We start from the raw sequence: 17232 nt of genomic DNA, 5'->3' as shown, positions 1-17232 counted from the left end.
TGATTCTAACAGGACTGACCACCTGCTCTGATTCTAACAGGACTGACCACCTGCTCTGATTCTAACAGGACTGACCTCCTCCTTTGATTCTAACTGGGCTAGTACAAAGATCTCAAGATAAGGAGGAAGGTGAGGGATCAGCCCAGAACTACACGGCAGGACCTGGTCAATGACCTGAAGAGAGCTCGGACCACAGTCTCAAAGAAAACCATTAGTAACACACTACGCAGTCATGGGTTAAAATCCTGCAGCGCACGCAAGGTCCCCCTGCTCAAGCCAGCGCATGTCCAGGCCCGTCTGAAGTTTGCCAATGACCATCTGGATGATCCAGAGGAATGGGAGAAGGTCATGTGGTCTGATGAGACAAAAATAGAGCTTTTTGGTCTAAATTCCACTCGCCGTGTTTGGAGGAAGAAGAAGGATGAGTACAACCCCAAGAACACCATCCCAACCGTGAAGCATGGAGGTGGAAACATCATTCTTTGGGGATGCTTTTCTGCAAAGGGGACAGGACGACTGCACCGTATTGAGGGGAGGATGGATGGGGCCATGTATCGCGAGATCTTGGCCAACAACCTCCTTCCCTCAGTAAGAGCATTGAAGATGGGTCGTGGCTGGGTCTTCCAGCATGACAACGACCCGAAACACACAGCCAGGGCAACTAAGGAGTGGCTCCGTAAGAAGCATCTCAAGTTCCTGGAGTGGCCTAGCCAGTAGCCAGACCTGAACCCAATAGAAAATCTTTGGAGGGGGCTGAAAGTCCGTATTGCCCAGTGACAGCCCCGAAACCTGAATGATCTGGACAAGGTCTATATGGAGGAGTGGGCCAAAATCCCTGCTGCAGTGTGTGCAAACCTGGTCAAGAACTACAGGAAACGTATGATCTCTGTAATTGCAAACAAAGGTTTCTGTACCAAATATGAAGTTCTGCTTTTCTGATGTATCAAATACTTATGTCATGCAATAAAATGCAAATGAATTACTTAAAAATCATACAATGTGATTTTCTTGATTTTTGTTTTAGATTCCGTCTCTCACAGTTGAAGTGTACCTATGATAAAAATTACAGACCTCTACATGCTTTGTAAGTAGGAAAACCTGCAAAATCGGCAGTGTATCAAATACTTGTTCTCCCCACTGTATATATATATATATACACACACACACCCACAAACATACTAAACAAACAGGGGTTGTGCAAGTAGGTAGTCTGCAGGTACAGTTCATTCGGAAAGTATTCAGACACCTTGACTTTTCCCACATTTTCTAACGTTACAGCCTTATTCTAAAATGTATTAAATACATGTTTTTCCTCATCAATCTATAGTACCCCATAATGACATCACAATACCCCATAATGACAAAGCGAAAACAGGTTATAATTTTTAGCAAAAGTATTAAAAATAAAAAACAGAAATACCTTTTTTACATAAGTATTCAGACCCTTTGCTGTGAGATTCGAAATTGAGCTCAGGTGCATCCTGTTTCCATTGATCATCCTTGAGATGTTTCTACAACTTGACTGGAGTCCACTTGTGGTAAATTCAATTGATTGAACATGATTTGGAAAGGCACACACCTGTCTATATAAGATCCCACAGTTGACAGTGAATGTCAGAGCAAAAACCAAGCCACAGGGTTGAAGGAATTGTCTGTAGAGCTCTGAGACAGGATTGTGTCGAGGCACAGATCTGGGGAAGGGTACCAAAACATTTCTGCAGCATTGAAGGTCCCCAAGAACACAGTGGCCTCCATCATTCTTAAATGGAAGAAGTTTGAAACCACCAAGACTCTTCCTAGAGCTGGCCGTCTGGCCAAACTGAGCAATCGGGGGAGAAGGGCCTTGGTCAGGGAGGTGACCAAGAACCCAATGGTCACTCTGAGAGAGCTCCATAGTTCCTCTGTGAAAATGGGAGAACCTTCCAGAAGAACAACCATCTTTGCAGCACTACACCAATCAGGCCTTTATGGTAGAGTGCCCAGACGGAAGCCACTCCTCAGTAAAAGGCACATGACAGCCTGCTAGGAGTTTGCCAAAAGGAAAGGATTCTCAGACTATGAGAAACAAGATTCTCTGGTCTAATGAAACCATGATTGAACTCTTTTGCCTGAATGCCAAGAGTCACATCTTGGTAGTCTGCAGGTACAGTAGGTAGCCTGCAGGTACAGTAGGTAGCCTGCAGGTAGAGTTGGTAGCCTGCAGGTACAGTAGGTAGTCTGCAGGTACAGTAGGTAGCCTGCAGGTACAGTAGGTAGCCTGCAGGTAGAGTTGGTAGCCTGCAGGTACAGTAGGTAGCCTGCAGGTACAGTAGGTAGCCTGCAGGTACAGTAGGTAGCCTGCAGCTTGGTAGCCTGCAGCTTGGTAGCCTGCAGGTACAGTAGGTAGTCTGCAGAGCTCATCCATAAAGGAGGCTAATAGATGTTGACAACCTGGGTGGAGTTCAGATGCTGATTACCTTTGGCTCGCTGGGTAATCAGCTTAGGTGTCTGGAGTGGTAACTAGCTAGAAGAGCTCTGGATTTGCTCCCTGGTAAACAACTTGATTGATTCTGATCTAGTCAACAAAATGAAGTTGATATTTTTTTGTAGTGTGTGTGAAAATGCACTGGATCCCTTTGCATTGTGTGTGTATGTGTGTGTGTGTATGTGTGTGTGTGTGTGCGCTCAAAGCCCCCCTACCTTAGAGATGAGTTCGTCGTGGTTGGCCAGGTGTGCCCGACAGTGTATACAGCTGTAGGTGCGATGACACGAGGGCAGGTAGGCCTGAAACGTCTTCGACTTGGTCATCTTCACCATGTCACATGGGCGGGGCTCTGGGCTGTGATTGGCTGATGTGCCGGGGGCTGCGGCGTCCGGGCTAGCGGCGGACGAGCAGCAGCTCTGCTGAACTTGCTGACAGAAGAAGCACTGGAAGATGCAAGCAAAAGCCGTCGTTGTTGAGGAGTGGGTGTGTGGCGGCAGGCTCCACACAGCAACCACGAGGAAACTACGCCTGGAGAGGAAGACAGGAAGAATATTAAGACAGAGAGTTAGGAGAGGGGAGAAGAGGAGAGAGGGAAGGAGGAGAGAGGGAGAGAGGAGAGGAGAATAGGATAGAGGAGAGGGAGAGAGGAGAATAGGAGAGATGAGAAGGCGAGAGAGGAGAATATGAGAGGAGAATTAGGAGAGGGAGAGAGGAGAATAGGAGAGATGAGAAGGCGAGAGAGGAGAATATGAGAGGAGAATTAGGAGAGGGAGAGAGGAGAATAGGAGAGGGGAGGGAGAGAGGAGAATAGGAGAGGAGAGGGAGAGAGGAGAATAGGAGAGGAGAGGGAGAGAGGAGAATAGGAGAGGAGAGGGAGAGAGGAGAATAGGAGAGGGGAGGGAGAGAGGAGAATAGGAGAGGAGAGGGAGAGAGGAGAATAGGAGAGGAGAGGGAGAGAGGAGAATACGAGAGGAGATGGAGAGAGGAGAACAGGAGAGGAGAGGGAGAGGAGAATAGGAGAGGAGAGGGAGAGAGGAGAATAGGAGAGGAGAATAGGAGAGGAGAGGGAGAGAGGAGAATAGGAGAGGAGAGGGAGAGAGGAGAATAGGAGAGGAGAGGGAGAGAGGAGAATAGGAGAGGGGAGGGAGAGAGGAGAATAGGAGAGGGGAGGGAGAGAAGAGAATAGGAGAGGAGAGGGAGAGAGGAGAATAGGAGAGGAGAGGGAGAGGAGAATAGGAGAGAGGAGAATAGGAGAGGGGAGGGAGAGAGGAGAATATGTTGAAGCAATTTCTCAAGACTTCAGTCAGGAAGTTAAAGCTTGGTCGCAAATGGGTCTTCCAAATGGACAATGACCCCAAGCATACTTCCAAAGTTGTGGCAAAATGGCTTAAGGACAACAAAGTCAAGGTATTGGAGTGGCCATCACAAAGCCCTGACATCAACCCCATAGAAATTTGTGGGCAGAACTGAAAAAGCGTGTGCGAGCAAGGAGGCCTGACTCTGTTACAAAAACATTCACCCAACTTATTGTCGGAAGCTTGTGGAAGGCAACCAGAAACATTTGATCCAAGTTAAACAATTTAAAAGGCAATGCTACCAAATACTAATTGAGTGTATGTAAACTTCTGACCCACTGGGAATGTGATGAAATAAATAAAAGCTGAAATAAATCATTCTCTCTACTATTATTCTGACATTTCACATTCTTAAAATAAAGTGGTGATACTAACTGACCTAAAACAGGGAATTTTTACTTGGCTTAAATGTCAGGAATTGTGAAAAACTGAGTTTAAATGTATTTGGCTAAGGTGTATGTAAACTTCCAATTTCAACTGATCAGTCACTGTGGGGACGACGTCCTCGATGCACTTATTGATTGAGCCAGTGACTCCTCAATGCCATAGGAAGAATCCCGGAACATATTCCAGTCTGAGCTGCAAAACAGTCCTGTAGTTTAGCATCTGCTTCATCTGACCACTTTTTTATTGATCTAGTCATGGGTGCTTCCTGCTTTCATTTTAGCTTGTAATCAGGAATCAGGAGGATAGAGTTATGGTCAGATTTACCAAATGGAGGGCGAGGGAGAGCTTTGTACGCGTCTCTGTGTGTGGAGTAAAGGTGGTCTAGAAATGTTTTCCCTCTGGTTGCACATTTAACATAGATTTGATAGAAATGAGGTAAAACTGATTTAAGCTTCCCTGCATTAAAGTTCCCGGCCACTAGGAGGCGGTGCCTCGGGATGAGTGTTTTCCTGTTTGCCTACGGCCTTAAACAGCTCATTGAGTGCGGTTTTAGTGCCAGCATCGGTCTCTGGTGGTATGTAGACAGCTACAAAGAATAGAGATGAAAACTCACTGAGTAGACAGTGTGGTCTACAGCTTATCATGAGATACTCTACCTCACGCGAGCAAAACCTCGAGACTTCCTTAGATATCGTGCACCAGCTGTTGTTTACAAATATACATAGACCGCCGCCCCTTGTTTTACCAGAGGCTGCTGTTCTGTCCTGCCGATAGAGTGTATAACCCGCCAGCAGTATGTTTTTTAATGTCGTTGTTCAGCCACGATTCGGTGAAACATAAGATATTACAGTTTTTAATGTCCTGTTGGTAGGATATACGTGCTTTCAGTTCATCCCATTTATTTTCCAGTAATTTAACGTTAGCTAGAAGTACGGAAGGCAAGGGCAGATTAGCCACTCGTCGCCTGATCTTCACAAGGCACCCTGATCTCTTTCCGCGGAATCTCCGTTTCCTTCTCCAGCGAATAACAGGGATCTGCTGGGCCTGGTCGGGTGTCTGTAGTAGTATATCCCTCCCGTCCAACTCCATTGAAGAACTCTTTGTCCAGTTTGAGGTGAGCAATCGCAGTACTGATGTCCAGAAGCTTTTTTCAGTCATAAGAGATGGTAGCAGCAACATTATGTACAAGACAAGTTACGAACAACGCAATATATCGTGCAGCCCTAGTATAAACACCATACACACACACACACATACTCTCACACATACACATATGACACACAGACACACCTGGGGCCTAAAATTTAAAACAAACAGTACAAATGAAAAGTTTGGACACCTACTCATTCAAGGGTTATAGAACACCTACTCACTCAAGGGTTATAGAACACCTACTCATTCAAGGGTTTTAGAACACCTACTCATTCCAGGGTTATAGAACACCTACTCATTCCAGGGTTTTAGAACACCTACTCATTCCAGGGTTTTAGAACACCTACTCATTCCAGGGTTTTAGAACACCTACTCATTCAAGGGTTTTAGAACACCTACTCATTCAAGAGTTTTCCTTTATTTTTACTATTTTCTACATTGTAGAATTATAGTGAAGACATCCAAACTATGAAATAACACATATGGAATCATGTAGAAACCAAAAAGTGTTAAACAAAACAAAATATATTTTACATTTGAGATTCTTCAAAGTAGCCACCCTTTGCACACTCTTGGCATTCTCTCAACCAGCTTCATCTGGAATTCTTTTCCAACAGCCTTGAAGGAGTTCCTACATAATGCTAAGCACTTCTTTTCTGCTTTTCCTTCACTCTGCGGTCCAACTTATCTCAAACCACCTCATTTGGTTTGAGGTCAGGTGATTGTGGAGGCCAGGTCATCTGATCACTCTCCTTCTTGGTCAAATAGCCCTTACACAGCCTGGAGGTATGTTAGGTCATTGTCCTGTTGAAAAACAAATGATAGTCCCACTAAGTCCAAACCAGATGGGATGGTGTATCGCTGCAGAATGCTGTGGTAGCCATGCTGGGTAAGTGTGCCTTGAATTCTAAATAAATCACTGACAGTGTCACCAGCAAAGCACCATCACACCTCCTCCTCCATGCTTCACGGTGGGAACCACACATGCGGAGATCACATGCGGAGTCTCATAAAGACACGGTGGTTGTATACCAACCCTACCTTGTCACAACACAACTGATTGTCTCAAACGCATTAAGAAGGAAAGAAATACCACAAATGGACTTTTAACAAGGCACACCTGTTAATTGAAATGCATTCCAGGTGACTACCTCATGAAGCTGGTTGAGAGAATGCCAAGAGTGTGCAAAGCTGTCATCAAGGCAAAGGGTGGCTACTTTGAAGAATCTCAATATAAAATATATTTTGATTTGTTTAACACTTTTGGTTACTACATGATTCCATATGTGTTATTTCGTAGTTCTGATGTCTTCACTATTATTATACAATGTAGAAAATAGTACAAATGAATAAAAACCCTGGAATGAGTAGGTGTGTCCAAACTTTTGACTGGTAGTGTATGTCGCGCAGCGAGGGTTGAGTGGAGGCTGATTGGGTTCAGTCAGTCCTCCGGATGAATCCTCCCCAGCTAGCTAGTTTATGCTTGTGACTAAAAAATTCAGCGAGAATTTCAAACTTGTCTCACGAAATTGAGACCTGATATGAGCTACGCTATCCAACTACTTCCCTCTCCTTACTGGCCTGATATAAACTACACTATCTAGTTACTTCCCTCCAAGTTACTGCAGGACAGCATCGGAAATCGGGACTCGGGTGCGAAGGAAACCCTGTGTTGTTATTGTGTTGCCGGGTGGCAGCGCCAACTCTCCTCATTGAGTAGTGTTACTGCATCACGGTGACATCCAGATGGTTACTAGCAATATTACAAGGTTTCTCTCATGTCGGCTGCTTTCATACTGGAAATATAAATCAGTGGAATGAAATAAATTTGCTATGTTAGCTACCGCCAGCGACATGATACAGCCGCCCGGTGGGAGGCACCTCTAGACAGGACCGTTGTAGCCTCCCGGTAGGAGGCACCTCTAAACAGGACCGTTGTAGCCTCCTGGTGGGAGGCACCTCTAAACAGGACCGTTGTAGCCTCCCTAGCCAGGACCGTGGGGTAGGAGGCACCTCTAAACAGGACCGTTGTAGCCTCCCGGTAGGAGGCACCTCTAAACAGGACCGTTGTAGCCTCCCGGTAGGAGGCACCTCTAAACAGGACCGTTGTAGCCTCCCGGTAGGAGGCACCTCTAAACAGGACCGTTGTAGCCTCCCGGTAGGAGGCACCTCTAAACAGGACCGTTGTAGCCTCCCGGTAGGAGGCACCTCTAAACAGGACCGTTGTAGCCACTGGGTAGGAGGCACCTCTAAACAGGACCGTTGTAGCCACTGGGTGGGAGGCACCTCTAAACAGGACCGTTGTAGCCTCCCGGTAGGAGGCACCTCTAAACAGGACCGTTGTAGCCTCCCGGTGGGAGGCACCTCTAAACAGGACCGTTGTAGCCACTGGGTGGGAGGCACCTCTAAACAGGACCGTTGTAGCCTCCACCTCTAAACAGGACCGTTGCACTGGTCCTTCTGGTGGGAGGCACCTCTAAACAGGACCGTTGTAGCCTGGTAGGAACCTCTAAACAGGACAGCCACTGGGTGGGAGGCACCTCTAAACAGGACCGTTGTAGCCTCCCGGTAAACAGGACCGTTGTAGCCTCCTGGTGGGAAGCACCTCTAAACAGGACCGTTGTAGCCTCCTGGTGGGAGGCACCTCTAAACAGGACCGAATTTCACCCTGGGGGAACCCTGCTACTGTTTTAATGGGGACTAGTTTCAAATTCATCAATGTTGTTGCATAAACTATCTGGGGACTCATCGGGAGGACCCTAGTCATTTCCCCTCCAGCTGTTTTAATGGGGCACCATGCGTGTCCATTTCACCCTGGGGGAACAATCAGCTTGTACCCTTTAAAAATACGCTACTGTTTTAATGGGGTATGTAAGATTTCATGTCCGAAAACCACGACACAGATGGGGAACCCTGCTGCTACTGTTTGGGGAAATGGGGGGGGGGACTCTGCTACTGTTTCAATGGGGAATTTCACCCTGGGGGGGCTACTGTTTTAATGGGGGAATTGTACCCTGGGGGGGACTCTGCTACTGTTTTAATGGGGAATTTCACCCTGGGGGGCCTGCTACTGTTTTAATGGGGGAATTTCACCCTGGGGGACCCTGCTACTGTTTTAATGGGGGAATTTCAACCCTGCTGTTTAAATGGGCACCCTGGGGGGCCCCTACTGTTTTAATGGGGAATTTCACCCTGGGGGGCTTCTACTGTTTCAATGGGGGAATTTCACTCTGGGGGACCCTGCTACTGTTTCAATGGGGAATTTCACCCTGGGGGACCCTGCTACTGTTTTAATGGGGGGCTTCTACTGTTTCAATGGGGGAATTTCACCTGGGGGACCCTGGTTTCAATGGGGAATTTCACCCTGGGGGACCCTGCTACTGTTTTAATGGGGGAATTTCACCCTGGGGGGGGGCCCTGCTACTGTTTTAATGGGGAATTTCACCCTGGGGGGGTGAATGATGTGCTTTAATGATAGATAAAGATGTCAGTCTCTTTGTAATGCCATTCTTTATAAACAAAGACCTGCCGTGACGAGCACAACCTCTGTAACAGGGTTGTTTATGTTTCCACTTGACACTGCAGAAATCTGTATTCAATTTTTATGCATTCCTATTGGTTGGTTAAATTTACATATCAATAAGGTGCTATGCCATTGGTCATGCTTACAGATAGGGGAAGGTTGCGAATGTTAATTCTTCCCAGTCTACTAACATTGACATGCTAGGTTCCGTTCTGAAATACTGTGTTATATTGTCATATATTTACAACGTGTTAGCTAGCCAGATAGCGACAAAGAATTGTAAGCTAACTAAACACACAAGAATTGACATCTCTCTTGCATAATATTTCATTTTAGGTCATTTTTGCCTGTTGAACGATCTGGTTAGCTACGTTATTATGATTCACATATAGCTAGCTGATAGTTATGAAGTAAAACTGTTGCTTAGTGTATATCTTGCTTAGTCTCTATTGCCATTGTCCTGGCTGGAAGAAGGTTCAGTTAATGGGTAAATCCATGGTAAGTCAATAGGGCTAACTGGCTATGTTGCTAGCTAGCCACGAAGAATTGGTAGCTACCTTGCATAACATTAGTTCTAGGTAATTTTTGCCTGTTTAACTAGCTGGCTAGCTAGATTATTACGATTCACATATCCAGATGATAATTATGAAGTAAAATGTTTGCTTTGTGTATATCTTAGAGGAAGGTTCAGTGAATGGGGAGGTGAAGCGTGAGGTAATGCCACAGAACAATGTGACATATTTCACCAGATGTATAATTGTGAAGCATCCGCTTGGCGTTTCCATTCACTACGAAGCCCAGTGGTTAGCAGTGGGAGAAGATGGAACAAGATGGATTTTGACCGACATTCTGCAAAATTTCTCATTGATGAAACATTTGATTTCAAAACAGTATGCTGTTCCCAAAACTACAATCTCTTACGAACAGAGTGGACTACGTTCTGTAGACTTTACCCTTTTCCAAAGTTGAAAAAAAATGTTGTTTTAGAAGTGCAAAGGTGAATTTAATTATTGCACACGTGCACTTCACAGAGTAGACGTTCCCTAAAGGATATATGCAAATAAATGCTAGAAAGCGCCAATAGGATCTCGCTAGCTCGTACTTGGCTCTACCCACTATGACTCATTTGCTCATTTGAAAGGACGGGCTGTGGTCTATCTTGGTTCAGTTGAAAAATCTTTGATAATACAGTGCGAGTGCTTCTCAAATGTATTGTTTTATGCATGCTTCACACTCTCGTCCTCACAAGAACGTACTCAAGAGAACGTGGTCGGAGAATCATCGGCGCATGAGAGCGTGGAGCACGGAAGTATGCACATTGAGAAGCACCCAAAATGTGGCTGATTACCCAGCCTGGTCTCATAAACTTAGACGTAACATATAAAACGTAAAGCCAGGACACTGATATTAGTATATGTTACATTTGGTATGGTTACATAAGGTAGAAGATTACTTAAGATTACTTATGCCTAGCAAACCAACGGTTCGAAACTCATCACGGACAACTTTAGCATTTTAGATAATTAGCAAGTTCTTACTACTTTTTTTTAGCTACATAGCATGTTAGCTAACCCTAACATAACGCTTTAACATTGACCGCTAGCCTAGCTCATGCTTGCCATCTAGCTAAAAATTACCATTAGACACCTAGCTAACGTTAGACACAACAAATAGGAATTCCTAACATGTGTTTAGCAAATGTGTAACATATTGTACGAATTGAAATTAGTAACATGGAATAATAATTCTAATTCGTAACATATCATATGAAAATGGATGATGGACAACCACAATTAATATCATACTAATTTGCCTGCCCAGGATCTACGTTTAATATGTAACGTCTACCCCTGAGTCCAGGTTTGTCTGGCTGGTGAGATTAATGTATTTGGATTCCTTGTCTGGCTCCATGATGCCTCGCTCCCTCAGAAAGACCACGGGAGCTTCGAGCCTGGCGGTCTCACAGCTAACCAACCAAACCAGCATGGATATCTATCACGTGTCCAGGCATCCAAATACCCACAAATAGGAAAAGCTATATTATACACTATGAAAAATAAATCCACAGCAATGTAACTTTGACGTCAGCTAAATGAACTCGCACTACTGTCATTGAGTTACATATAGGGATAAGTGATTGGAGAGTTATGACACGAAACCTCGAAGCAGCAGTGTGAAAATGTAACAAAAGAAAAAGAAGCGCACAGCAGAACAGAGCAGAGCGCAGGAGCTGTTGTTTATAACAAAGGAAGGCAGCGTGCTTCATGACCACTGAGGTATGGTCTAGGTAACCAATACAGGAAGAAGAATGGAGAAGAACACCAAACAAAGGACAACTATGGTTTCTCTCCCAAATCAACAAAACAAACAAACCAATGAGCAAAACATTGGATGCAGCAACAGGAGACACGTTTTGCGATCCCCAAAGACAGCAATAATACCAAAAAGGCATTCTCATATCAACAACGTCTAGTTTGTTTTTATGTTATTAATGTGTTAATACAACCAAATGCATGAAGTATGTACTTGTCTTTATGGTCAACGACAATGTTTTGTTCTGGCTGTCAAATCTAAAACAATAATAACTACTAGCGTAACAAAGAAAAACAACTCCACGCGTCAAAAACAACTTTAACAATGTATCACACTCACCACCTGAAACGAATCTGCTCAGAGCGAATCTTGACATATATTGACTTGTGTGCTTGATGGTAATGTTTTTCATATCATGAAACGGTTGTCCTCTTTCTAGTGTGCTTGTGTAATGGTCAAGGAGTGATGTTGTCAGGTATCCAGCAGCAGCGATCACTAAAGCTTTCCTTTTCCTCCGTCCGTCTTTGTTGTTGTCTTTGTGTTCGTGGTAGCCTCGTCTAACGTCACTGCTGGGACAGACCCAGGGTATGACAGACAGCTACAGCGACCAATAAGGTGAGGCTGCGGCTGAGGTGGAGAAACACCCGGATGTGTAAATAAATACAGGGAGATATTATCATACTGATCACGACATGATAAACACAAGGTTACATGCCTTATTATACGTGCAGGTGAGGCTGTTTATAGAATATAATATGTTGCCTAAAAAAGAACATAGGTTTATATTCTGTAGGTCCCTTAGACCAACTGGTTAGGGGAAATACAATTTCATTCCTTCCTATAAAATATTAATATGGGCTTATTTGTTCTGTCTTCTACATGTGAACAAACGCAGGCACAAGGTTGATATTTCATGATAGCATTTCTGACCAAATCAATTTCTAAATGAGATCTTCAGCTAATAGTATGAGGGGAGGGGTCAATGCATCCATATTACTGCTGACCTGTTGCACCCAATGCAACCACCTTGATTATTATTTGACCCTGCTTGTCATCTATAAACACCTTGAAGAACGATCTGGCCTTAATGACAATGTACTCTTATAATGTCCACCCAGCACAGCCAGAAGAGGACTGGCTACCCCTCAGAGCCTGGTTCCTCTCTAGTTTCTTCCTAGGTTCCTGCCTTTCTGGGGAGTGTTTCCTAGCCACAATGGTTCTAGTTCTGCATTGCTTGCTGTTTTGGGGGTTTTAGGCTGGGTTTCTGTATAAGCACTTTGTGACTTCTGCTGATGTAAAAAGGGCTTTATAAATACATTGATTTTGATTGAGAAATACATTTTTAAAATCCACTGACAGCACAGCCTACAAGTGGCAGTAAATTATTTCATCGATTGCTTTCGGATTCCAATCTTTAAAACAAATCCTGTCCGCAGCTCTCACTGGCTATGCGTCACCTTGGAACATCTGTCAGCCTGGGATATATCTTATACTGGAAATAATAACTGAGTCAGTATGGGATGTCTAAAACCAGCCCTTCTCTATGCGCACAAATCTCATTATCTCGCATTACATTGCCCGGATTAAAATAAAAAACATTTAGATATTAGGCTACGACCGAATTCCCTCTATACGTGTCTGCCTAGACATTGTTCATGACGCTCTCTCGTCACTGCATCCGATAGAACAGACCACGAACTATTCATGACTGTTAATGCAATATCAGTCTACAGGCGGGAAAGCATCTATAGGCAGTGTGTCATCGAATTAATGGAATAACTTGCAATAATAACAAAACAAAGTCCGGTTTTGTTATGATGATGGCAACAGCGGGGAAAACATCAATGAACCTATAGGAGGGAAGGAGCGTCGAGCTAGCCTGATGATGTCATGTGTTTTGTATCCTGCGTCGGGTTTTAGTAATGCTCTGTGCTACATCTCATGTCATTAGCCCACTGCAAGTTAGGACGGTGAGCCGATATTGACCGCGATAATCATTTTACTGGATCCTGACATTGGATCATATAGACGATTGATTGTATTGTCATTTTATTGTTATCCTCCAGCTGAGCAACATCAATGGGATATCAGTCAATGTGACCTTTGAAAGCGAGTGGGAATACGAAATAAATGCAATGTGGTTATTATAGCCTACTTATAACTAGGTTATAACCAATTATAACCAAAGGGCTAGTTATAGCCTATGGACATGTCCAAGTTTAAACTCTCCAGAACTAAAATAAATAAATATCCGTAATCATTGTATTGATTGAAGCAGAACCATTATACACAGATACTTACACAAAACAATTTTTTATTCCCCTTTGAACGTAGGAGGCGGAGGTAATAATTACTCCGCTGAGGCTGGATGTCACATTCACAACACAGATCTTGGTCTGTGCCCGGGCTGCCACGGCCCCAAGACGGAGACGTCACCTCACTGTGTTTCACTCATGTTTCCATTCGGCCCAGCGGTGCAGGTAACTAACTCAATACCCGTCTGTGCAGGTAACTCAATAATAAAGGAGATACTGTTGGCCTAGTCTGATCTGGCTAAAAGACTACGGCTGAACAGCAGCATGCGGGTCCGGGTTCCACACAAACAAACTCCGTCCTATCTGTACATCCTTTTAGGCTTCAACACGGTCGGCTCGGGTCTTTCTCCAGTCTGAGCAAATCATTGCAGATTCCGACTGAGCCTCAAGTGATTCAATCCATGGACAAATAACACAGCGGACTGGGGCAGTTAAAGGAGAGATGAAGAGTAGCCTTGTCTAGCCTGGTTCCTGCTATCCAGTAGATTGCCTACACTGTCGGAACAACACGTTTAAAGTCCCAAATGAAAAACTGTGCAGCTTAATTAGCGGGCTTGGTTTTGTGGATGATGTTAATTGCCATGTAGCTAGGTCACCGCCGGCGTCAGCTGGGCAGGAGGCTATCCCGTCCCTACTGCAGCTTGTCCAATATATGGAATGGAATTCAAATCCGTGTCGTGTTGTTTTGTTCTCGGCGAGGTTTAGCACTAGAGATGAAATAATGACTCCACGCACGATTCTTCAGTATAATCTAGGATCAATTCTTGCAATTGGATGAGTTGTGTTTTTTGTGTGATGATAGTTGTTTTCCCAAATGAATCATTACATTCGAATTTGTTACAAAGAGTCTGAATAAAATCATATTGCCCTCCTCTCCAATGACTCAGGACCAATTAAAATCGGAACAACCTTCCAACAACCAATTGCTTTACGGGGGGGTGCGGTCTCAGATGCGATCGAGGGCCAATAGCTGGAGGTCTGCAGGCTTTTAGTGATGCGCGCCCCCGAGGAAGACACGTGCCAAAAATATCAACAATGTCCATTTTATTTATTGATCTGACGTAGTTAAACATGACGTAATCTTTTTGTCGTATATATGTTGACAGTAGTCTCAGCTGTTGATTCAAGTACTCTTCAGATTCCTTTTGAAAGTAGGCCTTTGGACAGGATAGGCTTACAGCATTCACTTCATGTAGCTTAATGATACAATATATAATAATGCAACGACTTATTCCCTAAATATGGTTAGTTAATAGACTATAATAAACCGTTTCTGTTATGCATGTAGCCTATGAAATGGTAGGCTGTCAAGTTATTAGGGAAACTAGAATAATTAGTTACACTACAGCGCCCCCTTCAGGATATGGCACAGATTACACCCTGTTTATTGTTATAAGACATGATGAAATATTTTATAAACATAAACAAAACATAGAAACAACTACATCATCACCCGTAGCCAGACCCACTAGCAGAACCGCCACGTTGTTTCCTTATAACGTCCTCTAAATGTCCTATTAGAGTCATCTGTTCTTATTGAACATTGATTTCTAGATTTACAATCTTGCACTTATTTTGTCCATGTTGTGATTGTGTAAAGAGGGACCCAATGACGCTCCTTCCCAACTGGCACATTATTAAACTGTAAAACAGGGTTCAAAACATTAGGAACACCTTCATAATATTTAGTTCAGAACAGTCTCAATTTGTCAGGACATGGTCTCTACAAGGTGTCCAAAGCGTTCCACAGGGATGCTGGCCCATGTTGTCTCTAAAAGGTGTCTAAAGCGTTCCCCAGGGATGCTGGCCCATGTTGTCTCTACAAGGTGTCCAAAGCGTTCCACAGGGATGCTGGCCCATGTTGACTCTACAAGGTGTCCAAAGCGTTCCACAGGGATGCTGGCCCATGTTGTCTCTACAAGGTGTCTAAAGCGTTCCCCAGGGATGCTGGCCCATGAGGTCTCTACAAGGTGTCCAAAGCGTTCCACAGGGATGCTGGCCCATGTTGACTCTACAAGGTGTCCAAAGCGTTCCACAGGGATGCTGGCCCATGTTGTCTCTACAAGGTGTCTAAAGCGTTCCCCAGGGATGCTGGCCCATGTTGTCTCTACAAGGTGTCCAACAGGGATGCTGGCCCATGTTGACTCTACAGGGATGGGATGCTGGCCCATGTTGACTCTACAAGGTGTCCAAAGCGTTCCACAGGGATGCTGGCCCATGTTGTCTCTACAAGGTGTCCAAAGCGTTCCACAGGGATGCTGGAGGGGGGCTATCCCATGTTGTACTACAAGGTGTCCAAAGCTTCCACAGGGATGCTGGCCCATGTTGACATGGCTACATTGATCCTGTTAAGCGTACACATGGCTACATTGGATCCTGTTATTGTACACATGGCTACATTGGATCCCTGTTATTGTACAGGGATGGCTGGTACATTGGATCTCTGGTGTCCATTGTTCCACATGGATACATTGGATCCCTGTTATTGTACACATGGCTACATTGGATCCCTGTTATTGTACACATGGCTTTGGATCCCTGTTATTGTACACATGGCTACATTGGATCCCTGTTATTGTACACATGGCTACATTAGATCCTGTTATTGTACACATGGCTACATTGGATCCTGTTATTGTACACATGGCTACATTGGATCCCTGTTATTGTACACATGGCTACATTGGATCTCTGTTATTGTACACATGACTACATTGGATCTCTGTTATTGTACACATGGCTACATTGGATCCCTGTTATTGTACACATGGCAACATTGGATCCCTGTTATTGTACACATGGCTACATTGGATCTCTGTTATTGTACACATGGCTACATTGGATCCCTGTTATTGTACACATGGCTACATTGGATCCCTGTTATTGTACACATGGCTACATTGGATCCCTGTTATAATACTGTACACATGGCTACATTGGATCCCTGTTATAATACTGTACACATGGCAATTAAAGAATTTACAAATAAAATGACAGTTGAGATAATGGTAGATCAACCAGCTATGGCTGAATGAGAGGTGGAGCCACCTGGATTAAAACAAGTATATTCTCTTCCTCACACATCCAGTGGAGTCTTCACATCGCCACAGAGCACTCAGCTGTCTGTAGTCAATGGCAAATTGGACTCCCTGCCATTGTAAACCATCTGCCCTTGGATCCACTGTTATTGTACACATGGCCATCTGCCCTCTAACAGGCTACATTTGAAACTTTTCTCCTCTCGTACACATGGCTACATTCCCTCCCTGTTATTCCCGTTTGCTCTTTGAGAGCCCTATCCCCCACATGGCTCCATTGGAGGTGTTATAATACTGTACACATGGCTTCATTGGAGGTGCTATCCCCCTATCTACTTACTGAGAGGTGCTATCCCCCTCCTCTTCTGAGAGGTGCTATCCCCCCCCTGTACACATCTTCTGAAAGAATTTACAAATAAAATGACAGTTGAGATAATGGTAGATCAACCAGCTATGGCTGAATGAGAGGTGGAGCCACCTGGATTAAAACAAGTATATTCTCTTCCTCACACATCCAGTGGAGTCTTCACATCGCCACAGAGCACTCAGCTGTCTGTAGTCAAGGAAATCACTCTGCTGCCATGGAAACCATCTGCCCTCGGCTGCCACGGCAACCATCTGCCCTCTAACAGGTCAGAGCTGATTTCCCCCTTTTCCTCTCTCTGGCCGGCCCTTCCCCCCTTTC

The 17232-nt window shown here is 44.5% G+C and overlaps 1 protein-coding gene across 2 annotated transcripts in view; it reads right to left on the bottom strand.

The window, feature by feature from the left end:
* The window catches only part of ypel1 (yippee-like 1), a 28969-nt gene extending 15353 nt beyond the window's left edge, over positions 1-13616 (bottom strand). Inside the window, exons 1-2 of one of the 2 annotated variants that reach the window (XM_042331187.1) lie at positions 13496-13616; positions 2680-2992 (exon numbers count right to left, since the gene is read on the bottom strand). In XM_042331187.1, the coding sequence (XP_042187121.1) occupies positions 2680-2796 (117 nt within the window). In that variant the 5' untranslated portion in view covers positions 2797-2992; positions 13496-13616. Of the gene's footprint in view, positions 1-2679; positions 2993-11533; positions 11769-13495 lie in introns of those variants that run through there. The other variant, XM_042331186.1, reaches the window with a different exon arrangement.
* Positions 13617-17232: the final 3616 nt, after the last annotated feature.

The sequence above is a fragment of the Oncorhynchus tshawytscha genome, linkage group LG12 (assembly GCF_018296145.1).
Source record: "Oncorhynchus tshawytscha isolate Ot180627B linkage group LG12, Otsh_v2.0, whole genome shotgun sequence".
NCBI classification, from domain to species: domain Eukaryota; kingdom Metazoa; phylum Chordata; class Actinopteri; order Salmoniformes; family Salmonidae; genus Oncorhynchus; species Oncorhynchus tshawytscha.
This window is presented reverse-complemented; position numbering and strand designations above follow the sequence as displayed.